General features: G+C 32.3%; 2 protein-coding genes and 2 long non-coding RNA genes across 6 annotated transcripts; 1 reads left to right on the forward strand and 3 right to left on the reverse strand.

The window, feature by feature from the left end:
• Positions 1-4,427: 4,427 nt before the first annotated feature.
• Positions 4,428-4,963, reverse strand: LOC142545002 (uncharacterized). Its single transcript, XR_012820189.1, has 2 exons — positions 4,773-4,963; positions 4,428-4,511 (listed from the first exon to the last, which is right to left on the reverse strand). It is a non-coding gene; the product is annotated as an uncharacterized LOC142545002 (long non-coding RNA).
• Positions 4,964-6,505: 1,542 nt separating this feature from the next.
• On the forward strand, positions 6,506-16,676 carry LOC142547633 (protein arginine methyltransferase NDUFAF7 homolog, mitochondrial). Of its 3 annotated transcripts, none has more exons than XM_075656004.1 (14): positions 6,506-6,637; positions 6,723-6,781; positions 6,897-7,008; positions 9,818-9,900; positions 10,445-10,510; positions 11,979-12,079; positions 12,417-12,535; positions 12,696-12,733; positions 12,939-13,027; positions 14,132-14,312; positions 14,426-14,542; positions 15,282-15,326; positions 15,977-16,102; positions 16,483-16,676. In XM_075656004.1, the coding sequence occupies exons 1-14, from the start codon at positions 6,580-6,582 to the stop codon at positions 16,615-16,617; spliced, it is 1,329 nt and encodes a 442-aa protein (XP_075512119.1). In that variant the 5' UTR covers positions 6,506-6,579; the 3' UTR covers positions 16,618-16,676. The 3 variants fall into 3 exon arrangements, with proteins under 3 accessions (XP_075512119.1, XP_075512121.1, XP_075512120.1); XM_075656006.1 differs by having other exon boundaries at positions 6,547-6,637; positions 6,723-6,764; XM_075656005.1 differs by having other exon boundaries at positions 6,548-6,637; positions 6,723-6,819.
• Positions 7,141-9,811, reverse strand: LOC142547634 (uncharacterized). Its single transcript, XR_012820707.1, has 2 exons — positions 8,854-9,811; positions 7,141-7,227 (listed from the first exon to the last, which is right to left on the reverse strand). It is a non-coding gene; the product is annotated as an uncharacterized LOC142547634 (long non-coding RNA).
• A 979-nt stretch (positions 16,677-17,655) lies between the features above and the next one.
• LOC142545003 (putative pectinesterase 29) lies at positions 17,656-20,921 on the reverse strand. The gene is made up of 5 exons (XM_075651993.1): positions 20,539-20,921; positions 20,018-20,177; positions 19,709-19,921; positions 18,027-18,268; positions 17,656-17,936 (listed from the first exon to the last, which is right to left on the reverse strand). The coding sequence occupies exons 1-5, from the start codon at positions 20,799-20,801 to the stop codon at positions 17,774-17,776; spliced, it is 1,041 nt and encodes a 346-aa protein (XP_075508108.1). The 5' UTR covers positions 20,802-20,921; the 3' UTR covers positions 17,656-17,773.
• Positions 20,922-21,455: the final 534 nt, after the last annotated feature.

The raw sequence follows: 21,455 nt of genomic DNA on the forward strand, positions 1-21,455 counted from the left end.
ATTTTATGATCTAATACTTACAAACTTATATTTCAAAGATGCAATATATGTCTGTCCTTTTGCATGTATCCCTCTTTTTTTACTCCTATTTTCTCCATTTATTCTTGAAGTCTTCTGAAAAAATATAATTATATCAAATTTATCCATAACAAAATCATGTAAAAAAAATCTGTCATAATAAGAACAACCTCATTAGACTTCCAGTGATGACACAAAGTTTGCAATATTTCTGGCGTAAGGTCATGGGAAATGAGACAAATTGACACAAGTTCACTTAATGGAAATATTTGGATCGTAAGAAGTAGCTTTAACTTTGATCTTCCATCGCCTCCATGAAACTCCCATCATCTGCATCACAATAGCTCTATGTTGATCGAGGATATCAAAACTTGCTTGTGAACATTTAAAAAGTTATAATAATGTTTCGAATTAAGTATGAAATATAATATTTATCAACTTACTTTTAAACGTTCTCATGTATTATCCAAGCAATGCTTAGGCATTTTTCTCCAATCTAAGAAATCAAGGGGCAAAACATTTCCATCACGAACAATGGTGATCACAAAATTGGCAAGCGTCAGCTTCGTTTCTCCATAAGGTTGACCTCTTTTATTAAATGTTACTACTAAACGGTCACAAGGTGCTAAGGAATGAACACCCTTCACAATTAGTTTTCTCACGTTTCTTTCGTTGGCTTTGGGATGATTGTGTTATCTCGTTGTGACCTAAAATAATATGCAAAATATAATTATTTTTTTCAAGCTATAAACATAAGCAACAATTCATACTCAAAAAATATTTTTAACATCCTCGATTATGCTCCTAGTTTTGTCTTGACTCCATTTTACTGTTTTGTGTTGCATCGCTTCGTTGGTCTAATAGTGAATTTGATTTAAGTGATTTGTGAGTCGAGTTAATCTTCGTGTCCTCTATTACTCGTATCATCTCTACGAGATCGTCCACTTATATTCTGAAGCAATTTTCGCTTTCTTTTATTTTCCATATTTGATATCAAACCTGAAAAATAATGAAAAAAATCGCGGAAAATAAATATTAATGTATATAATTAACAAAACAGTAAGTTTTTTTTTTTTTAAAAAAAACTTATTACCAAATAAAGAATATAAACCTTGATTATCATAGTCAATAATCAAATACTACAATACAAAATCATATAACACAAATATTTCGGGAGCCAACCAATGCAAAAACGGATATTTCTTAGAATGCTCAAGACTTGTAGGCATAAATTTTAATTGGAATATCAGTGCAATTGATTTCAAAAGGACACAAGAAAAGCAAACGAATATAAAATCATGGATGAAAGGAGTTGATTAAAACTTTTTTGCTCTTCAAATAGTATGTCAATTAGGTGTTAGCGAAAAAAATTTCAGAAATGAAAATTTATACAAAAATTTATATGAGTTCCTAAATACACGTGACGAGCCATGTATGAAACAGATTACATTAATCTATAAATTTCCAATTGATCAAGATTCAAGAGAACCGTATGACCATGTAGGAAGGTTCGACAAATTTTGGTAGTGCAAGAAATAATCACATGCAGGAAAATAAATCACCTCCAAAAGCCAAAAAAAAAAAAAGCAATCTTGAGTAGAAAGAAGAAATGAATGATGAGAGAACGAGAGAATTTGAGAAAAATTTGGATGTTTATCACTTCATATTACGATACTTTAAACTTTAATATGAAGGGAAATGTTTCAGATTAAGGTATTTTAAAATTTTAAATGGATTTTTGTCTTTTCAGATTTTTTTTGAATTAGAGAAACTTTGGTGGATTACCTTTATCGCCACAATTTTTAAAATGTAGGGAACTTTTTGTGAAGAGATTTTTGTAATTCATTTGGTTAAATGAAAATTTTGGTGATAGATGTTATATGATCTACCGCCAAATTTTGGCATTTGTAAAATTGAATATACTGTTAAATAAAAAAAAGAAAAAGAAATCAACATCATTATCTAGTCAACTAACAAAAATTTCAGATTATATATTGAGGAATGATTTTATAGATTTATTATATCATTTTCATATTTTACGAAATTTTCAGATTCCAAAAAATATATCGAGATTCCATAAAATCAAAATTACATCCTACATGAAGAACGTGGCTAGAATATTAATATGTGATTTATATATATAACATTAGCTAGGAATTATTTGTACAGATTTAATTATAATTAAAAAAATTATTTCAAAGATTCTGTTTATATATGATTTATATATATATATTTTTTTTTCTTGGATTTCAATTTTAATCATTGGACTTTCATTTTCTTTTTTAAGCATTATGTATACTTGTAATTCGGCATGCGGATTTTGGTGTGCATAAATAATTCATGTTACATCTAAAAATAAATTACATTTTTTATTTTTAAAAATTTAAAAAATAAAGTTGAAACATGATAGTAAGTATTAAATAATAAAGTTATTGAAGTATAAAAGAAGGGACATTTTTGTCCATCCAATAAAATGACCAAGGTGATTATTATTCTGAGAGGTTCATGTATTATTAGATAGTATAGATTTAATAAAATTAAACAAATAAAAATGTAATTTATAATAATTTTTAAGACCATGCTTTTAAAATGAATCGAATACTTTAGTAGTTATTTTTTTAGAAATTTTAAAATGAAAGTTTGTAAATTTTGAAATCGAAAGTGTAAGGAAAAAATATTATAAAGTTGAGTAGTGGAATGATATTTTTGGAATTATATAAAAAAAATTCCCCAGTGTGCCAACATTTAAATGCCATAATAAGTTCGTGGCACACGCGATATATATGTGTGGTTCATATAAAAAATAGAGGAATGAGTAGTTTGTTTAAAAAATAAAATTTAATGAAAGTTAATTATTTTTAAAATTTAAATAGCACGAGAGAAAATAAAATTGAAAAAAAATGTGGAATATGAAATATTAAGTGGTAAAATGGTGTTTATTGGATTATAGAAAAAGTTTTACGAACATACGAACAGTTAATTATTATTTTTATAAAAATATTGATCTGACAAATTTACAATGATAAACTTCTTTATTGAATCAAATAAAGGTAAATCTGAAATTGAATAAAAATACAGGCGGGCTATATACATTCACTTTTTACTAAATTTTATGCATTTAACACTTAGCAAAAACTTGTATAAGACGGTCTCACATATTTTGTGAAACATGTATTTTATTTGGGTCATCCATGAAAAATTATTACTTTTTATGCTAAGAGTATTACTTTTTTATTGTGAATATTGGTAAGGTTAACTCGTCTCACAGATAAATATTATAAAATGTCAATGGAAAAACTCTTTACTCTTTACACTTACACCACTTGTCAAGTGTCAAATTATAAAATGTCAAAGGAAATTAATGACATATATATGAAGCATACTAAACGTGAATGTAAATTACCATCAAGCGGACTATTACAACAATTTTTTTTTTAAAAATATATAAGGTCTCAAGTTTTATAATAAAGTAATAATATATATTATTGAAAGTACCTTTTAACCATCTAATTATATAACTAAATTTTTCTTCACATTTTATTTTATCCCCTACCATTTATATTTTAAAAAGATTACAATTCATTTTTGTACACTGAAATATTGATTAATTGCCAAATTGATATATAAACTATTGAAAAAGTTTAATTGGTACATTATCAAGTTGTAAAGCCAATTTTACCATTTAATAAAATTATTTTTTAAGTCCAATATTATTATTAAATTCAACTAAATAACTATTTTATTTTTTTAATGTGTTTCTCTTTTATCTATTGTAATATAATTATGTAATAACCCCTCCTTGCGCGTGATCAATTCATATATATATAATTATGTTAATTAATTTTCATGTTATTTTTAGGACATTATGAATTAAATATTCAAAAGTTTAAACGAAGATTTAAAAAAAAATATTTAGCAATTTTAAAATTCTAAAAAGTAGATAAAATAAAAAAAAAATGGATAAAACTAAGTTTAAAGAAATAAAACAATTACGGAAGTCTAAAACTTATATTGTTGCACTACAAACATACCCATATTTTGGGATCAAGTCGGCAAGTGGCCATTATTTTAAATGAATGTCAGCTCCAAATCGGGAAATAAAACATTGCTAATGCAAAATACTTCTATGCACGTACACATTATCTGAAAGTGCAGTTGGCCAAAAAAATGCAGTGTTTCAGCATATCGTCAAGATTTACAATAAATGGTTTGAAAATCAATTCTAATAACACATTGGGAAATTATCATTCCTAAATCAATGAATATCTAAATATGCAACACAAGTCTTTTATGTACAAGAATTTCATTTGCCCTTTCACTAGTCAAAGAAACTTGATATCGCAATCTCATTATGATCATGTAAAACGTAACTCCCCCAAATCCTCCATTCCTCCTTGAAAGAATTTATCGAAGTCTTTGCTCGACTTTTCTTCCCAACTTCTTATTCCCACAAAACAACAGTACAATCTCCTGAAATGTATTGGTTGTTTAACCTATTCACAATAAAATATGGAAAACTAAATGAAAGAAGCTCTAAAGGAAAAAATTGACATCGAATGAAAATTTGATTAAATTTGTTAACTAAAACTCAATTATAAACAAACAAAACTTAAGACATACGATCTGGGTATGACAATAGGTTGAAATAACAGACCAAGGCCCCAAATGTTCATCCAACCGAATGGAATACTAGTTGTAGGCATAGGGAAAAAATAACAAATAAGCACACACAAACACAAAGTTTATAGAAGTACCCAAATAGTTCTCCAATCCACAAGAGAAGTAGGCATTGCAAGAATCCTTCAAAGAAACAATTAGTTTGATAAATACAATATATAATCTTCATTAACATACACAAAGAAGATTAACTTCACGACGTACCATCTCAAGATATGTTTTCAGTACAGTGCAGGAAAACGCAAAATTCAATTAAATTTTACATCAATAGTTTCATTGACTATTCTTCCACGAATGCCGTAATCAAATGAGATTACATCATTTAATCTACCAGTTGGAATCATAGTCTATAAATAGAAGTGAAGACCAATTTAGTAGCTGCTGATTCTTTCATACATTCTTGCAATCTACCGTGAAAAATTATTCAAGAGCTAAACTGAACTAAACTCAATCAAGCACACTCTACACAGAATTTTATCTGATCATTGAAAATCAATTGGGCTAAGATTTACTTTGTTAAATCATTGTTGTAACAGTTTGCATACTGTTCATTTTGTAAAGGTTATATTAGGAGTTTTGATTTGACAATGTCAAGAACAAACTGAATTAGGATTTTGGAAACTGCTTGTATTATCCAAATTCTTCTAGTTGATATCCTTTCCAAAAAAGAAGAAGAGATGACACAAAAGCTATTCAATTCTCCGAACACCCAGAAATAAACTTTGTGATATTTATTTTTCAAATCAGTTTTACCCTTTGCATTTGAAAACCCAATTGTTCTATTTGTCGGTCAGGCTTTATTCCGCACAATCTATATGTTAGCTAATTGACATTGACACAATAGAATATCAGAATTTAGGTTGTTAACACAACTAAATTCGATTAAAGCAAGATTTATTCAAACTCTTTCTAAACACTTACACTGATCCTATTAGCATATTTAATGTTGTAGCTCACGTCAATTATTACACATGATAGGATAAACATGTGATATATAATATAAGGATAAGTTAATGATAAATAAGATATATGATATTATATTTAATGTTTGGTATGATTTTAATAAGAGTGATTACATTTATATATTATATTGTAATGACAAAATAAACCTTATCATAATAAATTTTATAATTTCAAAGGTGTTGCTTGAGTTCATATTTCTTATCTGTTCATGCGCCGACAGTGCTTGCATGATTTTTTTATACCTAATTTTATATATTATATAATATGATAATTGAGCCCTTAATTTTGTGAGTCAAGTCAAATATAAATTTTTAAGGTTAATCGAGTAATACTAATAATTTTATTGAGATTTATACAAATCATTTATATAATTATCTCGAGTTCATTTATATAATTATCATATTATATAATATATAAAAATAAATAAAAACATTTATTTGATTTTAATTTCTACCTACGAGTGAAATGAGAGAACAATATGGTTTAGGATTTTTATATATTGAGGGCAATTAGGTCATTTGTGGTGTTTTTATCATTAGATTAAAATTATCACATCTCATAAAAGGGATATTTTATCTCCAATATAAAATTATTTATCACGGGCTCATTATATTATCATGGTCTTTCTAAAAAGGTACCAAACATAAGATAAAGAGTATTATTTATCAATTTTTTTCTTATCACATGCACCAAATTATACCTCAGGGTGCTATTTTAAGGGTAACTTCAAAAATGAATATATTATATATAATATAATATCCATCAAAATTTTGGTATTTTTTACATTTGAATATTAATTTATAAAAAAAATTGTTATTTAATTAACGTGCATAAAGTCGCGTTTTCAATAAATTCTTAAACCTGCGGAGAATCTGAAGCAAAACCTTCGAGGGAACAAGCAAAAGCTCTGAAGAGACTGTAATGGCCGCTCGCCGTGCCTCCTCCAAGCTCCTGCCATCTTTTCTATTGTCTCCTAAAGGTCTCATTTGTGTGTGGGAATTTCGAGATGATAATGATTTTTCGCTTACTTATGTATAACTCAGAATTTTTTATTTTTTTTACAGTGATTCCAGCTTCTCCAGCTTACTTTTCGACTCAGATTGTCGGTGAATCCCCGGTTCTAGTAATTTCCACCTCATTATATATGCGCGTGTGTCTGTGGTAAAAATGGTCATTTTGTTGTTCGAATGGATGCTTGATTTTTCTTGGGCATTTTTTATTTTTGTAAATGTGTGAAGGTAAGGGATTTTATCCACGCGGCTTTGTATGACCCAAATCACGGGTATTTTTCTCAAAGATCGGGATCAGTTGGAGTGCTTGATAGAAGCATCAAGTTCAACGAGCTTCAAGGTAACGAGTATATACTGTAATTGCGTTCAACATGTTCATCTGATAAACTGGCATTACGAGTTCTATGGTTTGACTTGGATTTCTATTGAGCTTTGTTGCGTTGCTTCTCCAGTATCAATTTTATTTTCGTAGTTCTTTTTTTTTTTTTTGGCCCAAGGTAGGCTTTGATAGTCCAGAGGGATTTTCGGGGGTAGGAATCAAAACACATGGTTGCAATGTCTGTGTTGTTGGGACATCGGTTTTCTCACATCCAAATTGCAATGAAAATTTAAAAATTTTATTTTGACATTAAAAATATTTGGACAGTCGTATGATTTAAATTAAACATAAACATACAAAGGATGTTTAGTATATAGCTTTAGTGAATTGATTCACTCGGCTCCAACTATTCCGGTGTTAGCGGCTATAGTTCTTGTTGAAAATCCCTACGAATTTTCTTCAAATCTCTTTTTTTAATATTTGAATCAGGTCCACGACCGGATTACTAATTCCTTGTCTAACATGCACTATAAAATTATAAGATATTTTGCATAGAGTTATAACACGAAGAAGAAATCGACTCAATACTACAAGCCGAATTTTTTCTTGCAAATTTTGGGATTTTGAGAGCAGCCTTCGAAAATTGGGGAAGAGCCAATGTCTATCTTGTGAAAAAGCTTTTATAAACTTTATTTATAAGCTTATCGATTGATTATATCAAACTTATTTCTTATAAATTCAACTCGTTGAATTTATTATCTCAACGGGAATAAGTAAACCAGTGCTTGTGTGACCTTCAATGGTTTAGGGATACAGCTAGCCGTGGGTTCACAACTCTTTATGATTCAGGACAATTTCCTTTAGTCGGGCTTACCCTAATTTGCCCACATTTCATGCACCAACATTTGATCATGAGAATGTTATAAACCATTTTCTGATTAAACCCATCGAATCATGGTAAGAGCGTCTAGTAAAATCGCCCCATGATTCCCTAGATATCACTGATAATGGCTGCAAGAACCAGTCGGTTATGATTAACGTACAGTACGGTCTCTTCATCTCATATATCCCGATCGAATCTGCAACCATTGGTTCATCGAGGGTTGCATATTAATTCGATAGCTATGTGATACAATCATGAAATATTATAGTGTCATCGCATGCACATCTAGGGAACTCTTTCCCTAATGTACATCTCACACTCTGGCCAGAGATTTCATGCACTACTATTTCGTTAGATCACATAGGTTATCCACACCTGTAGTTAAGCAGTGAATCCCCGACTACAATGCACTGGCTCCTACACATTTCGCAATTGCATCCAACATCGCCACCTTGTGACTCATGCGGAGTCAGTAAACGAGTCAAAGCACAATCCTAGTATGTAGAGTCTCAGTGTTGTCCTAAGTAGTAAGGACTAATTATGTACAATCACAACCACGGATTTTTCCTCTCGATGAATGATAATCATTTGAAAAATCCGAGGGAGGATTGTTCGGTACAATCATCGTATGATTACCCATCTGTGTGGTTGGACATCTCTATGCCCTTACCATGAAACACGGTACACAACATCACATATGCTAGTTTCAAGCTCAAGCGGCCTTTATCCTTGTTTTTAGACGACTGAATCGACAATGAACGAATTTAGATTATACAGTATTTACAAATGAGTTTCAATATCGAATTACGATTCATTTGTATTAAAGTATCATCAAAGACTTTATTTTTGCTGATTGCATGGTATACAGATAAAGCAAACTGAAACCATAAAAAATTAAATAATATTAAAATAAAGATTGTTTATTACACTTGAGTCAATAAATTCACTAGTCAACCGTTGGCTTGTAGGACATCTACTCTAACATGTGTCTGTTGTGGGATTATTAAATCCGCGTTGATTAGAAAGAATTGGGTCGACAATGAAATGGAGGAGTTTCGACTAAAAGTTTGTCCAAGAACATTTATAAGTTTGAAAATTATGCAAATGTTTGTTAGTCTATGGAATGACAAGGAGTTGGTCGACCCATCTTATCAGTTGAAGATATGGACTACAAGTAATTTAATTCAAGACCATGCAGTTTATTGGAAAATTAAACTTTTTTGTCTGATACCACTTATATTTCTGCTGTTTATAGGTGGCGCAAATGATTTGTATAAAACGAATATTAATTATTTAACCATAATTTCAATTATGTTGTCCCTAACACCAGAATTACCTGTTACCTCTGTAAGAAGGGTATCCACCTGAATTTTTTAGTGTATATCGGAATAGATCTATGGACAACACCTATCAAAATTGAATTGGCAGAAGTAGGACTGATCTGTCCGCAGCAAGATGTGTATTGTTTCCGCTTCTTTGCTGGCATCCCCGAGAAGGTTTAATAGTTTATATTATCTTAAAAATTTCAATATGATGCGTGGTTATAAAGTCCTTTAAAAGATATTGGTAAATTGAACTTTTAGGTTCATTTATTCTCAGTTAAGTTCTGAGACCAACTTAAAAATACGGCCTCTTGGAAACCTTTGTTTACTTAACTATTAAGCCATCCTCTATATTGACATTCTCAATGGTTCTGCTTCACCTAATATTTGCTCTCATTTTCTGTCGGTTTAAGAATCTTGTCTGCAATGATTTTTTGCCGGTGTCTAATGACTTTTTATATGGTGGGAGAAAAAATGATCTGTTAGTAACATAGTTCGTGATTACTAAAAAGAGCCCGTTCATGATTACATAAGTCTTTTTAAAAGAAAAATAAAACATTGCAATGTCATACAGCTGCTTTTCGCTGGAAACGTGGTTGTGTAAGAAGTTTCGCCTTTTTTCCAGGCAGGAAAGCTTATATGAAACACTTGGATAAAATCTACAAGCAGGGTGATATATCGTGGTTTACTCCTGTCGAACTTTTTAAGGTATGTGAGGGGAAGCTGGAATGTAACTTTCAGTCATTCGATTCATTTGTTCGGTTGCACTGTTGTCTGAATATGTGGAAAGGAGTTACATGAAAGTAGCTCTAGCCTCTGCGAAAATTTACTTGGGTACAACCCTTCAATTGAAAAGTCTGGCTGTGATAGTTTTGGAAGACCTTTTCACATCCTGGTCGCATGCTGACCAATTTATATTTGTTTTGACCTGTATTGTTATTATTTGCATCTTTTATCTGAAGAGTTATAGAAACTTGATCTGTGAGAAACAACTACCTCTATCAGATACTTCATCATTTGGCAAGTTGCATGTCCAAAGATTACCTTGGGCATAATTGACTGGATTATTGGGACCAGTATTTTGGGGCATTTGATCAATTCTGAAAAATATGGCAAGGGCGTGACCCGGAAGTTTAACATTCCTTTTGTACCTGCATTCCTGTTAAAAACTTATGACATCCCTCTCTGTCTTAATGATTTTGTTTCTCATGTTTTCATTTTAAAGTAATTTTCTAGTTCTTCTCTTTTGAAGCCATGGTATGCTCATGGGATAGCTGAAGCAATATTGAGAACGGCTAACCTCTCTGTACCCCTGAAAGTAAGTTTGAGTTCTGTATTTGTCAGAGCAGATTGCAACGATAAGTACGTAGCTTTGCCATTTTGCTGTATTACTTGATTTATTCTCATATGGTTTCATTTGAAACTGACCAATTTAGTTTAGCAAAAAAGTCTTAAATTGAACATGATGATTCTAAAGAATTTGTAGAAACCCCTTGGAATTTCTTACATAAAGAAGTGATGATGCTGCATATTTGCATGTGAGAACCATAAAATAAATTCTGTTTGTTTTATTTTGTTAGGATCAAGTTCGTACTACTAGGGCAAAAGTTGTAGCTGTTAGCAAAGCGCAAATTTAGTTCCTTATACTTGTAGCAACACAAAGTGAACCTACTTGGGTGCTAATGGGTCGGACTGTTAAACCCATGAGTCCGGGGAGGTGCTTGTCTATGTGTTGGTGCTGTCTCGTATCTTTTAAATATCAGTCTTACCATTTTCTTATAGTCGGCCTAGTAAGATTTGGCGTCATTCTTTTACGGTCCACCTGACCAACCAGATCAAGCGGCGAAACATCAACAGCTTGACACACGAGAACTTTTCCATTAGGTCACTCATCTCAATACTACTATGACTCATGCATGTTTAACCCAACATTCCTCTCCGCAAGAAGTATAGAAATATGTTTATTGGGAGACTTGAACCCACGAGCTCGCTCTAATACCAATTGTTGGGCCAAACTTTTGCTGTTTTACTAAAAGTTACAGCTGGTGATAACGATAAAACTCAAATATTTTAAATCGTACAGCAGGACAAACTCCACGTTTCGATTGTTCTACCCCACATGGACAATTATTGTACCAAACGCACTTCTTATCTCTTATTTATGTGGTTATATAAATTGTGGATGACTTTTCAACTAGGATTTCATGGCATGATATATCTAGTTGTCAGTGTGCCTATTTTCTCAGTACAGTTGTTAGGTTATAACCCTAGTTGTTACACCATTGTTTTACATGGGATTCAACTTCGAATTCATGGGAGCTCGGTTAGTTTATAACCCTAGTTGTTACACCATTGTTTTACACCATTTGCTTTCAATGCACCATGATGCTTTTTCATCATCTTCCAAAAGTAAATTCTCCTTGTGGTTTGTTTTTACCGCTGTACCATTTTGAAAGCCTCATCCGCCAGGTTTCTGTATAGTATGCTTCTCTGAAAATTAGTCATCACATTGTTAGCCATATGTAGACTAACTGGAAATAGTGGTCTAGGTCACAGAATCCCCAAGTGATATGTTTCATTTCAATGGTTATGTTCCATAGTTCTAACTGCATGTTTGGACATCTGACCATCTGATAACGGTCTTTTACATAATTGATTACATTTTCATTTTTTAAAAAAATCTTTTTTGGAACAATTAGTATATGGCAGCTATTTATAAGGGTTATGTTTTCACATCGTTCCTCTCTAAAACCTCAATTTGTTTCTTTTGTTATTTTATTTTTCAGATTTATGAAATTGGAGGTGGCTCAGGAACTTGTGCGAAGGGTGTAATGGATTACATAAAGCTGAATGCTCCGACAAGAGTTTATGATAATATGGCTTACATGTGTGTAATGTGCTCAAGCAAGTCCATTTTACATGCATGTGTGTAATGTGCTCAAGCAAGAGTCCATTTTACATGCATGTGTGTAATGTTTTATTTCCTGAGTTTTATTTAACCACATATTATGAACTAATTCTTCCCAAAATAGCTGAAATAAATCTTTGCCATTTTGAACGAATTTCGAAGTGTTTTTTATTTTGAAAACTAGTCACCTATCACCTTCACTGGTTTAGGATTTCTGATGCACTGAAGTTTGTATATCTTCGTATGCCCACTTGCAAAAGTACATTTCTTTTAGCTCTAGTTGTAAAATTGACTACAATCTTTTGATTTATCATAGCTCGGTAGAAATCAGTTCTTCACTTGCGAAGAAACAACTAGAAACTGTTGGAGAAGTAGGTAGTCACTCGAAAAAGTTCAAGGTAGAATGTCGTGATGCTGCTGACTCTAGTGGATGGGGTATGCTGGCTATTTTTCTGCAGGCTTTTTCTTGTACCTCAAAACCTTTACATACTTGATTACCTTTATGTTTCATAAAAAAGGAAAAAATCTTCAAGCTCATAAAGGAGTTAGAGTAGTATCATGATGAATGCTTTAAGTATCTATGTTTTTGAAACAGGGATTGAGCAACAACCTTGCTGGGTTATAATGTTAGAGGTATAGTCTTTACTGGTTTTAAGATCCTGGTTTTTAAGTTTATTGTTTAGAATTTAAGTTTCTCTCCATACCGGAGAATTATTGGTAGATCAATGTGGGTTGTCCAACTTTGCATGGTTGACGTGAAAAATCCATGCGAGGACAAACCTACATACACATCAGTCTTAACAGCTATGAGCTAACCAAATGCCTTTTATATCTATAGGTGCTTGATAATCTTCCTCACGATCTTATTTACTCTGAGAATCAAATCTCAAATTGGATGGAAGTATGGGTTGAAAAGCAACATGGCAAGTATGCTGTTTGGACATTATATTGTGATGTATCTATATTTTCTCGCAAAGTTTATTGTGTTCGCATGATTTCTTGTTATTTTCCTGCAACTAGAGGGTTTTGTGTTGGTTTAACATGGAGGTTTTGCCAAAGGTGGTTTATGTTGATGGCAATTTTCTGCTCAACCAGCATATGATAAATGATAATCAGGCAACTATGCCAGAGATTTGCTGTGGTTGGCTATCTTGCACTAATCAGCTCATCTTTTCTTTGTCTCTCCGCATGATTGTCAAGTCCTTGTGTTGTGAAGCGTGCATGTCTTATTTGTTTGTCTACTCATCAAAATAACATGAATAAAAATACCAACTATCTAATGATAATCTGCCATGAATTAACATCATATACAATCTATTTGTGCATGTAAAAATCTACTGATTGTTTCATCATACATTCAGGCAAAATTATTCCATGTCTTTGCTCTCTGGTCCATGAACTAACAAGTGCACCCTTTAATTCTCGTAGGTTGTGTAAGTTTGAAGAGTGACAGATTTAATTTTAAATTTATCTAGTATCCTTCAGAAATTTTTATTATGTCACACAACCAGAGGAATAAAGTTGTGATACAAACTAAAGATACAAACTGAGCATGTGCTTAAACTTCTATCATGACCAGCATGAGCTGCTACCAAGTAAGGAATTCAATTTGGCTTATAAGAATGAATCTGTTTTTATAGGTACAGGATAGTGATCACGAAAGATTATCCTGTGAATAGCAATCCGTACCATGAGTGGTATCTTGGGGCATGGCCAATCCGGATAAATCAACTAAGTTCCTAGAGAGTTCCACTCCTGATATTAATTCACTTTTGATGTTTTTCAGTGCTAAATAAATTTTAGACTAGTTTGTTCAAATGACGTTGGTATTTGTGCTTTCTTGGAGGAGCTGTCTCTTGATTCCGATCTTAAATTTTATTTCTCTGCTATTCCAACCTTTTAACATTCTGATTCTCCAGTTACAGTGGCTAATATTGAAATTAAGAATTGTTTTTTATTCATGATGTTTGTAATAAAAATTTCCGATTCATGGAAGCTGTGTATAATTATCTTTGTTGTGTTCATCGATAGGTCAGAACTCTGCGAATTGTATAAGCCACTAGAAGATCCACTTATAACAAGTTGCATGGAGGTCATGGGTTTGCCAAAAGATGGCATTACTCGTGGAACCTTGGGAGTTCTATCTGCCAAAAGTCTTTGGGCTAAACTTTTGCCAAAGCCTCGGAGATCCTGGTTACCGACTGGTTGTTTGGTAAGAAAATATTCACAATGAGTAACTAGTTTTTTTTTACAGGGAGCAACTATTTCATGATTATTAATATAATTGAATCTGTTGATGCAATGAGAAATTAAATTAATGTACAGAAACTTCTCAAAGTTTTGCATGGTGCATTGCCAATGATGTCTCTAATCACAGCCGATTTCAGTTTCCTTCCAGATGTGAGAATACCTGGTGAACGTGCTCCACTAGTTGCTTGCAAGGTACAACAAAGTGTGTTACTATATGACAAATTTCTTTGTTCAACTTTGTTGTTTCATGCTTTAAACACATCTTGTTTACTGGTTGACTTAGGTGATAGAAATGCTCTTTTACTCTCCGCATGGAGTGTTATTGCTTGAAAGGATCGCAAACCTATACCATAATGTTTTTTATCTTGTTAGTAAACTAGCAGCATAGACGTGCAATGCATGTCAACACACAATAGATACTACATAAATTTAAAAAATTAGAATTGAAAGTACAGCAAATGCCAATAAAGTATGATACTTAAAATCTTAGTTAGGAGTACCATCTTGATCTATATGTCATGTTGTTTTGATTAAATCTTTATTCTTGAGAATATGCAATGAATGATTAAGTTGAAAAAAAAGACCACCTTGATGGTAGAGGATTAGTCTTTAAATACTATCAAATATGTTAGTTGGACCGTTTGAGAGCTTGGACTGAGTCATATGATCTGTCACTTATTTATATAGACCTAGTGTGTAAGTTTGGTACGTGCATTGCTTTATGTCTGAATCTTCCTTCTGTTTTTACATATCCTTGGTGGCTTAATGGTGTAAAACAATGTTTCAGTTGATTACTTTACTGTCAAACTGTGTTTTGTATATCAAATAATCGATAAATTGACATCTCTTTAAATTAGTAATTCAAGTATGTTGTACCATGGGAAGATGGTCTCCGGAGTTTAACTGCTTGTCCTTTTGCCTTTTGTTGCAGAAAGATGGCAGTAACTCAGATCACAATAATTATCTGGATGCAAAGGTGCATTTTCTGTTTGTTGTTTCTGATGTTCAACTACTTCGCATCCTTCTCCTAGTTAAGTAATGTGATGGCTTATGAATTATGAAGATGCTAACAAAATTTGGATAGAAAAAGTCATATACCCAAAGCGTATTGCTGGATAATGAGATTTATATCAGCAAAAACGACCTTAATTGACTTATTTTACTGATAGCTCCTGAATGCAGACTTATGGCCAGTTCTTCAACTGAATATGGACCTTAATCCGTGGGCTTACTTAATTGCTGCTGGAACTGTGGTCTTTTATTATTGAGTCCTATTTAGTCACTCTGCTGAGACTGTCATATCAAAACCATTAATATACATTCAGTGTAATTAAAATTGCGAGTTTGTATCTGTTGAAAACTGAATAGACTTATTTTCATTTTTTCAACCATTCTGAAGTGTCCTATCATATGGCGCGACTCTTCTCGTATACATCAAATAATCAGCTAGCTATTCTAACCATATTAGATATTGTGCATTCCCGATGAGAAAACTTGGGTGTGTATTGTCAGATAGAGATACATCTGTCCTATGAGCAATTTTTGAGTTGAAAGTTTCTTACAGTTGATTTTCTCTTACGACACTTGGTTATTCTTCTTATGTTTTAATATTATTTTCTTCTACAGGGCGATGCTGATATATTCTTTCCGACAGATTTTGGGCTTTTGGAAAGAATGGATCACTACTGCTCTGGATGGCTAAAGCCACATGAATCTAAGTCTTCCAAGGGGAAAAAGAGGCGAACAATCATGGTAATTAGCTGCTCTTCAAGTCTTACAGTGCTCCAATTTTCAAATTGTGTTGTGCCGACCCCAGTTTTTGATGTTTTAACTTGTTCTAAATTTATGTCTCCTTGCTGAAAGACGAGCCTACTAACTTTTTTTTAAAAAAAAAAAAACAGCCCTTCATTTTACGTAAAAGATTAGAAATTAAACATAAAAGATCACCATACCAATGGCCAATGCCAATCAAGGAGTTTAAACCTAGCCAAAAAACCAAGTTTGTAGATGGAGTAGTATCTTACCCCTTGTAATTTTTCTGCCTTGATGCTTAACAGATGGTTCTTTATACCGCCAACAGAATTCCTGATGTTGTCTTGTGGTTTCTCCCCTCTGTTTTTAATTTTATTCAGCTTGATACTTCCTCATTTATGGAAGAATTCGGCCTCCCTTCAAAGACGAGAACCAAAGATGGATACAATCCAATGTTGGATGATTTCAAGAACACCAAATTCTATCTGAGTGTTCCTACACACAACACCAAGTAGAAACCCGCTGCTTTGAATTGATGGTCATTTATTCTTGGAATTGGCATTACCCAAACACAGGATGAAAATCGGAAGATCATGGGAAGCTCACTGTTCGAAAAATCTGTGGGCTTTTCTTTTATCAGAGAAGGCGGCGGCGGCGGCATGAGCAATTATTCTGTTACGATTATCATCAAGCTAGAAAACTTTTTGGTAATCCTTGAAACGCACTATACTTTGAGCTGCATCTGATGAACATTGACAGTCTTCTTTAAAATTTTGGAGTTATGAAAGAAGCCTTGATCGCAAACTAACATGGCTGTTCAGGGAATATAAATAGGAATTAAAGTTCTCCTTTATTTGGAATCAATTTAATATTTACTAGGAGAGTTTTGTTGCTGTCTGGACAATACTTCCCCATATGTGGGTATGTGCGAATGGCCTAATGAAAAGTTTCGAATGCTGAAGTTCAAACCGTTGTTCATATGTAAACAAAATAGTATGTGGTTTGAGCAAATGACACTGCTCTGTTAGTTCCATCACTTGTTTATGAATTCGACTCGAATTAAATATATTGAAATTAGAGCTCAAGCTCGATTTGAAGCTCAAAAAAAATTCACTCGAATATGGTTCTTCTAGAACTCGAGTTTGGAGTTAGGCTAGCAACATTCTAAAATGTTCGTGAGCTAATTAATTATACTAAATTGATATTAGAGCCTCTTGGGTCCATGTAAATCAATCATTAATAAAAATAAATAAAAGTTCAATGCCATATATGATACAATCCATAATATCACACATGTATGAATTGTATAAATCAAAGGCAAAAATTTGTGTGAGATGGACTCACGGGTCGTATTTTGTGAGACATATCTCTTATTTGGGTCATCCATGAAAAATATTATTTTTTATACTAAGAGTATTATTTTTTATTGTGAATATCGGTAGGGTTGACCCGTCTCACAGATAAATATTCGTGAGACCGTCTAACAAGAGACATATTCTAAATCAAAATAGAAAAAGAGACACGATAATTGACCAATTCGCAATCTCATAAATTTGGGACATTTATACATTTGCTTCCTAACAAAATCCATGACATTATCTATTCTTCCATTTATTATAAAAATACATATCCAGCACATGTACTCATTATTCAACCCAAGGTACAAGGTCACTAAGCAACCATCCAATCTTTGATCCAGCCTTCATTATCAATGAATGACATGCTAATTAATCGATTCACCACTTCTACACTCACAGTATTTGCCCATTTCACCCTTCTAGAAAGATCCGAACCCGAGCCATGACAATTGTACTCAGCGTAAGTTAATCGGTCTCTATAAAAAAAAAAAAAAAAAAACCATACGACGCGATTATATTTAAATATATTTATTTGCTCGGAAAATAATTTTTAATATCAGTCTTACTCGTGTCCGACGCTGTACCAAGGGTCCCATCCTTCAGGAACCACGATTCCGGACATGAACGAGTTTGCGAACACGACTCTTGCGAAACTCCTCCAAGGCCTTCCTAAAAACGTTTTTCCATTTCCAACTATATGGCATGTTTTGAATACAAATCCATTTGCTTCATTAGGGCTTTCTCTTCCTTGAGCTGTGATGTAGCCTGGAACTCCAAGGGATCCTGCTACTACTGAAATCACGCATCCCTATCCAAAAATAAAATAAATAAATTTATCGAAATCCCAAAATGTTTTAAAAGAAAATTGGATTCTAAAATGAGAAAAAATTATTGTGATTCCACATGTAAACATATAGAGATGTAAACGTGCCGAATATTGTCAAGCTCAAGCTCAAGCTCGGCTCGTTTAAGGTATATACAGGTTCGAGCTCGATAAGCTTATCAATCTCAAACTTTTTTCCGAGCCGAGCTCCGAGTAGCTCGCCAACAGCTTGATTTGTTTACATCTCTACAAACATGCAACAAAGAAATTGAACGCGCGCGTTTAACATAAAAGATGTATTTATGTGTGTGTGTGTGTGTATATATGTGTTGCTCACTTTCCATGTTCCCCCAATGAGGTGACACTCATCTATTAGATTTGACGAAGCATATCCAATTTGTATATCTAATAGATGAGCGGTGGACACGGAGCTAGATAGACATCATATCAAAATTTATATACATATATATATTAAATCAAATTAAGAAATTTTTTTAAGAGTAGATTAAGGGTATCCATTCTAAGATTTTGTGAATATAAAATCAGATTACAATGAATATTAAATATAAATCTTCTCGTAATTAAGGGTCTAAATCACCACACTCATTTACGACATAAATATTGAAAAAAAATTTATAAAGTTTTTACAAAATTAGTTCGAGGAATGAAATCTTGTACTCCATATAAATTTCTTGTTACGCAAGTGTGTGTATAATTGAATCTAAATTTTCCATTGCATGGCAAGTAAATCTTGCACATAAAATGGAAGCACAAGCACATGATATACCCGCATATACTTGTTTAACATGATATATCCAACAAAGTGGAGATGATGATTTTATTCCAAAATTCGAACCTAACTAATCTATGTAATTAAGAAAATTTCGAAATCCTACCTTTAGAGTGATGCATGCTTTAAAGTTTTATTTAAAGCTGTATATTTCTTCTCACACGGGGTACACCGAAAAATATAGATCCGCACATATATTGATAAATATTCGCCGCCTCCTAAAACAATGTTTTGGGTAGCCTCTTATTTCACAAAAATCCATTAATAGCTGACAACTTTCAAACACTAACCCAAGCCTAAAGACTATATTGCATGGGTTTGAGGCTTTGTGAAACTTCAGCATTTATGGCACACTTATACTCTAATAATTAAAAGCAATTTTTTATATGCCCTTGAAGTCTATATATATATATATATAAATATGTGTGTGTGCATGTGCGCGCGTGTACAGAGGCGGAGCTACAGCCTCTTGTACCCGGGCGCCCGGGCTGTCCATTTTTTTAAAAAAAAAATTTATGTAAATTTTTGTATAATTTTGGATAAATTTGATATTAGCTTGGGTTAATCAATTTAAAATATTAAAGGAAGTTAGAGTTAAAATTCTAGGTGCGTGTAGTATTGTCTTTTAGTTTTACCTCATAAATGGATTGGCCAGAACCAAAGATAAAATCAACAGATCCTTCAATAGTGCATGATTTGAAGTAATGCCTCCCTTGAACATCCCACAATGTATCCTGATATCCTATGAATGCACAGTCCACAAACACATACTTATCCCCTTGAAAATTGCCTGCAACCGCTGGCGTTATCGGGTTACCGGATTTCCCCGGAGGTTGATTGTAAGAATTCTGAAACCAAATATGACGTTTCATCATACATATTACATCATACTCGACTAAATTTTTGGGTCAGTCTCTGTATGGAAACGAAAAGAATAATCTTACCACAAATTTAATGCCTTTGACAACAATGTTGTCTGCAAAGGAAGTGAAAGTAGAGCTTGTCTCGATGGATTCATGGTCATCCCAAGTAACAGTAGTAGCTCGCTTCCCTTCTCCTTTAAGGTATATCAATGGCCTATCGTACGGAATCCGAATTTTCTCTCTACATGAAATGAAACGACGTTACAATCATAAAGTAATATAAGAAAAAGACCATTCAAATTAGAATTTAATGGAAATTAATTTACGTTAATGTAATGTATTTGGATAACGAAATTAACTTGTATAATTATATATACAAGAATATATATTTTATATACATACAAAACTTGTATTTTCTTGCATTGGATTCAGGAAAAACAGTGTGAATATATTTTAAAAAAAACAAGTAAAGGGAAATTGTTTTAGCCGAAGCTTATTTGTTTACTAATAGGGAACTGAAAAACTTGAAAGATTTGTAAAAAACCAAGAAAATAAAAAGGAAAAGTGCCATTAAAATTGTTTTTTTTGGCTGATAAAAGTACCTATAAGTTCCAGCCCGGATGTAAATACAAATCCAGTTCTTGTTGTACGAGGGAACTGAATCAATGGCAGCTTGAATTCTTGTGAAATTGCCTCTTCCAGAGTGATCAACATAAATTGTTGGGAAATCTTCAAATCTTTTATGTATATTTCTTTCTGTAGTAGCATTGGTATTTGGAGATAAACATAAAACCACGATAATTAACCCGACAAAAGATTGTAAAAGGGACATTTTTTGAGCGTCAAAGGTAAAAAAAATTGCCATAAAATTATGGTGAAGATGGTATATTGGACATGGAAGAAGTATAAATCAAGAATGTGTTATTATTAGCTAATTGTTGTGTTCAAAAAGCCGATAACTTCATTTATATATAGAAAACAATAAATGTTTAGGTTCATTTCGAAGGATTTGGAAGGAACTAAACAATGGCACTAAATGAGTTATATTTGCCTCAAATAATTTGATTATATAGAGGAATATTTTCTTGATTGATTATTAATCGGAGGGAATTCTGCAAGCCACTTGAGGTAATAAATAGGGGAGTTATGATGTCATCAAAATCAAACATGATTCTAGGAATTTGATTACACTCTTTACCGTTTAAAATTCTTACAGACGACAAAAAAAAACAAAAACAAAACCGTTGTAATCGAAATTTCTAATTTAAATTTATTTTAAATTGTTTATATACTCTTACATCTTGTGCTTGCTCTTGATAGGAGCATACAAATTATTGTCTTATTTATCAAAAAAGGTGTTAATTTTTTTGATAAAATAGGATAAAGAAGTTTAAATATTTTGATATATTTGGTATATATAATATTTTTTTTAACTAGGAATGTTTTTTGGATATATTGGGATCCATGTCATTGAATTTTGGAAGTATATATTTGGGATTAGCAAAATTTCTGAGAATAT

The sequence above is a fragment of the Primulina tabacum genome, chromosome 5 (genome assembly GCF_025594145.1).
Source record: "Primulina tabacum isolate GXHZ01 chromosome 5, ASM2559414v2, whole genome shotgun sequence".
NCBI classification, from domain to species: Eukaryota; Viridiplantae; Streptophyta; class Magnoliopsida; order Lamiales; family Gesneriaceae; genus Primulina; species Primulina tabacum.

Coding starts and splice junctions, on each gene's coding strand:
- LOC142547633 (XM_075656004.1), top strand. CDS start 6,580: ATGGCCGCTCGCCGTGCCTCCTCCAAGCTCCTGCCATCTTTTCTATTG. Junction 9,901..10,444: donor CTCCTGTCGAACTTTTTAAG/GTATGTGAGGGG, acceptor TCTCTTTTGAAG/CCATGGTATGCTCATGGGAT. Junction 16,103..16,482: donor AAAAGAGGCGAACAATCATG/GTAATTAGCTGC, acceptor AATTTTATTCAG/CTTGATACTTCCTCATTTAT.
- LOC142545003 (XM_075651993.1), bottom strand. CDS start 20,801: ATGGCAATTTTTTTTACCTTTGACGCTCAAAAAATGTCCCTTTTACAA. Junction 20,178..20,538: donor ATCCGGGCTGGAACTTATAG/GTACTTTTATCA, acceptor CATTTCATGTAG/AGAGAAAATTCGGATTCCGT. Junction 19,922..20,017: donor TCAAAGGCATTAAATTTGTG/GTAAGATTATTC, acceptor ATTTGGTTTCAG/AATTCTTACAATCAACCTCC.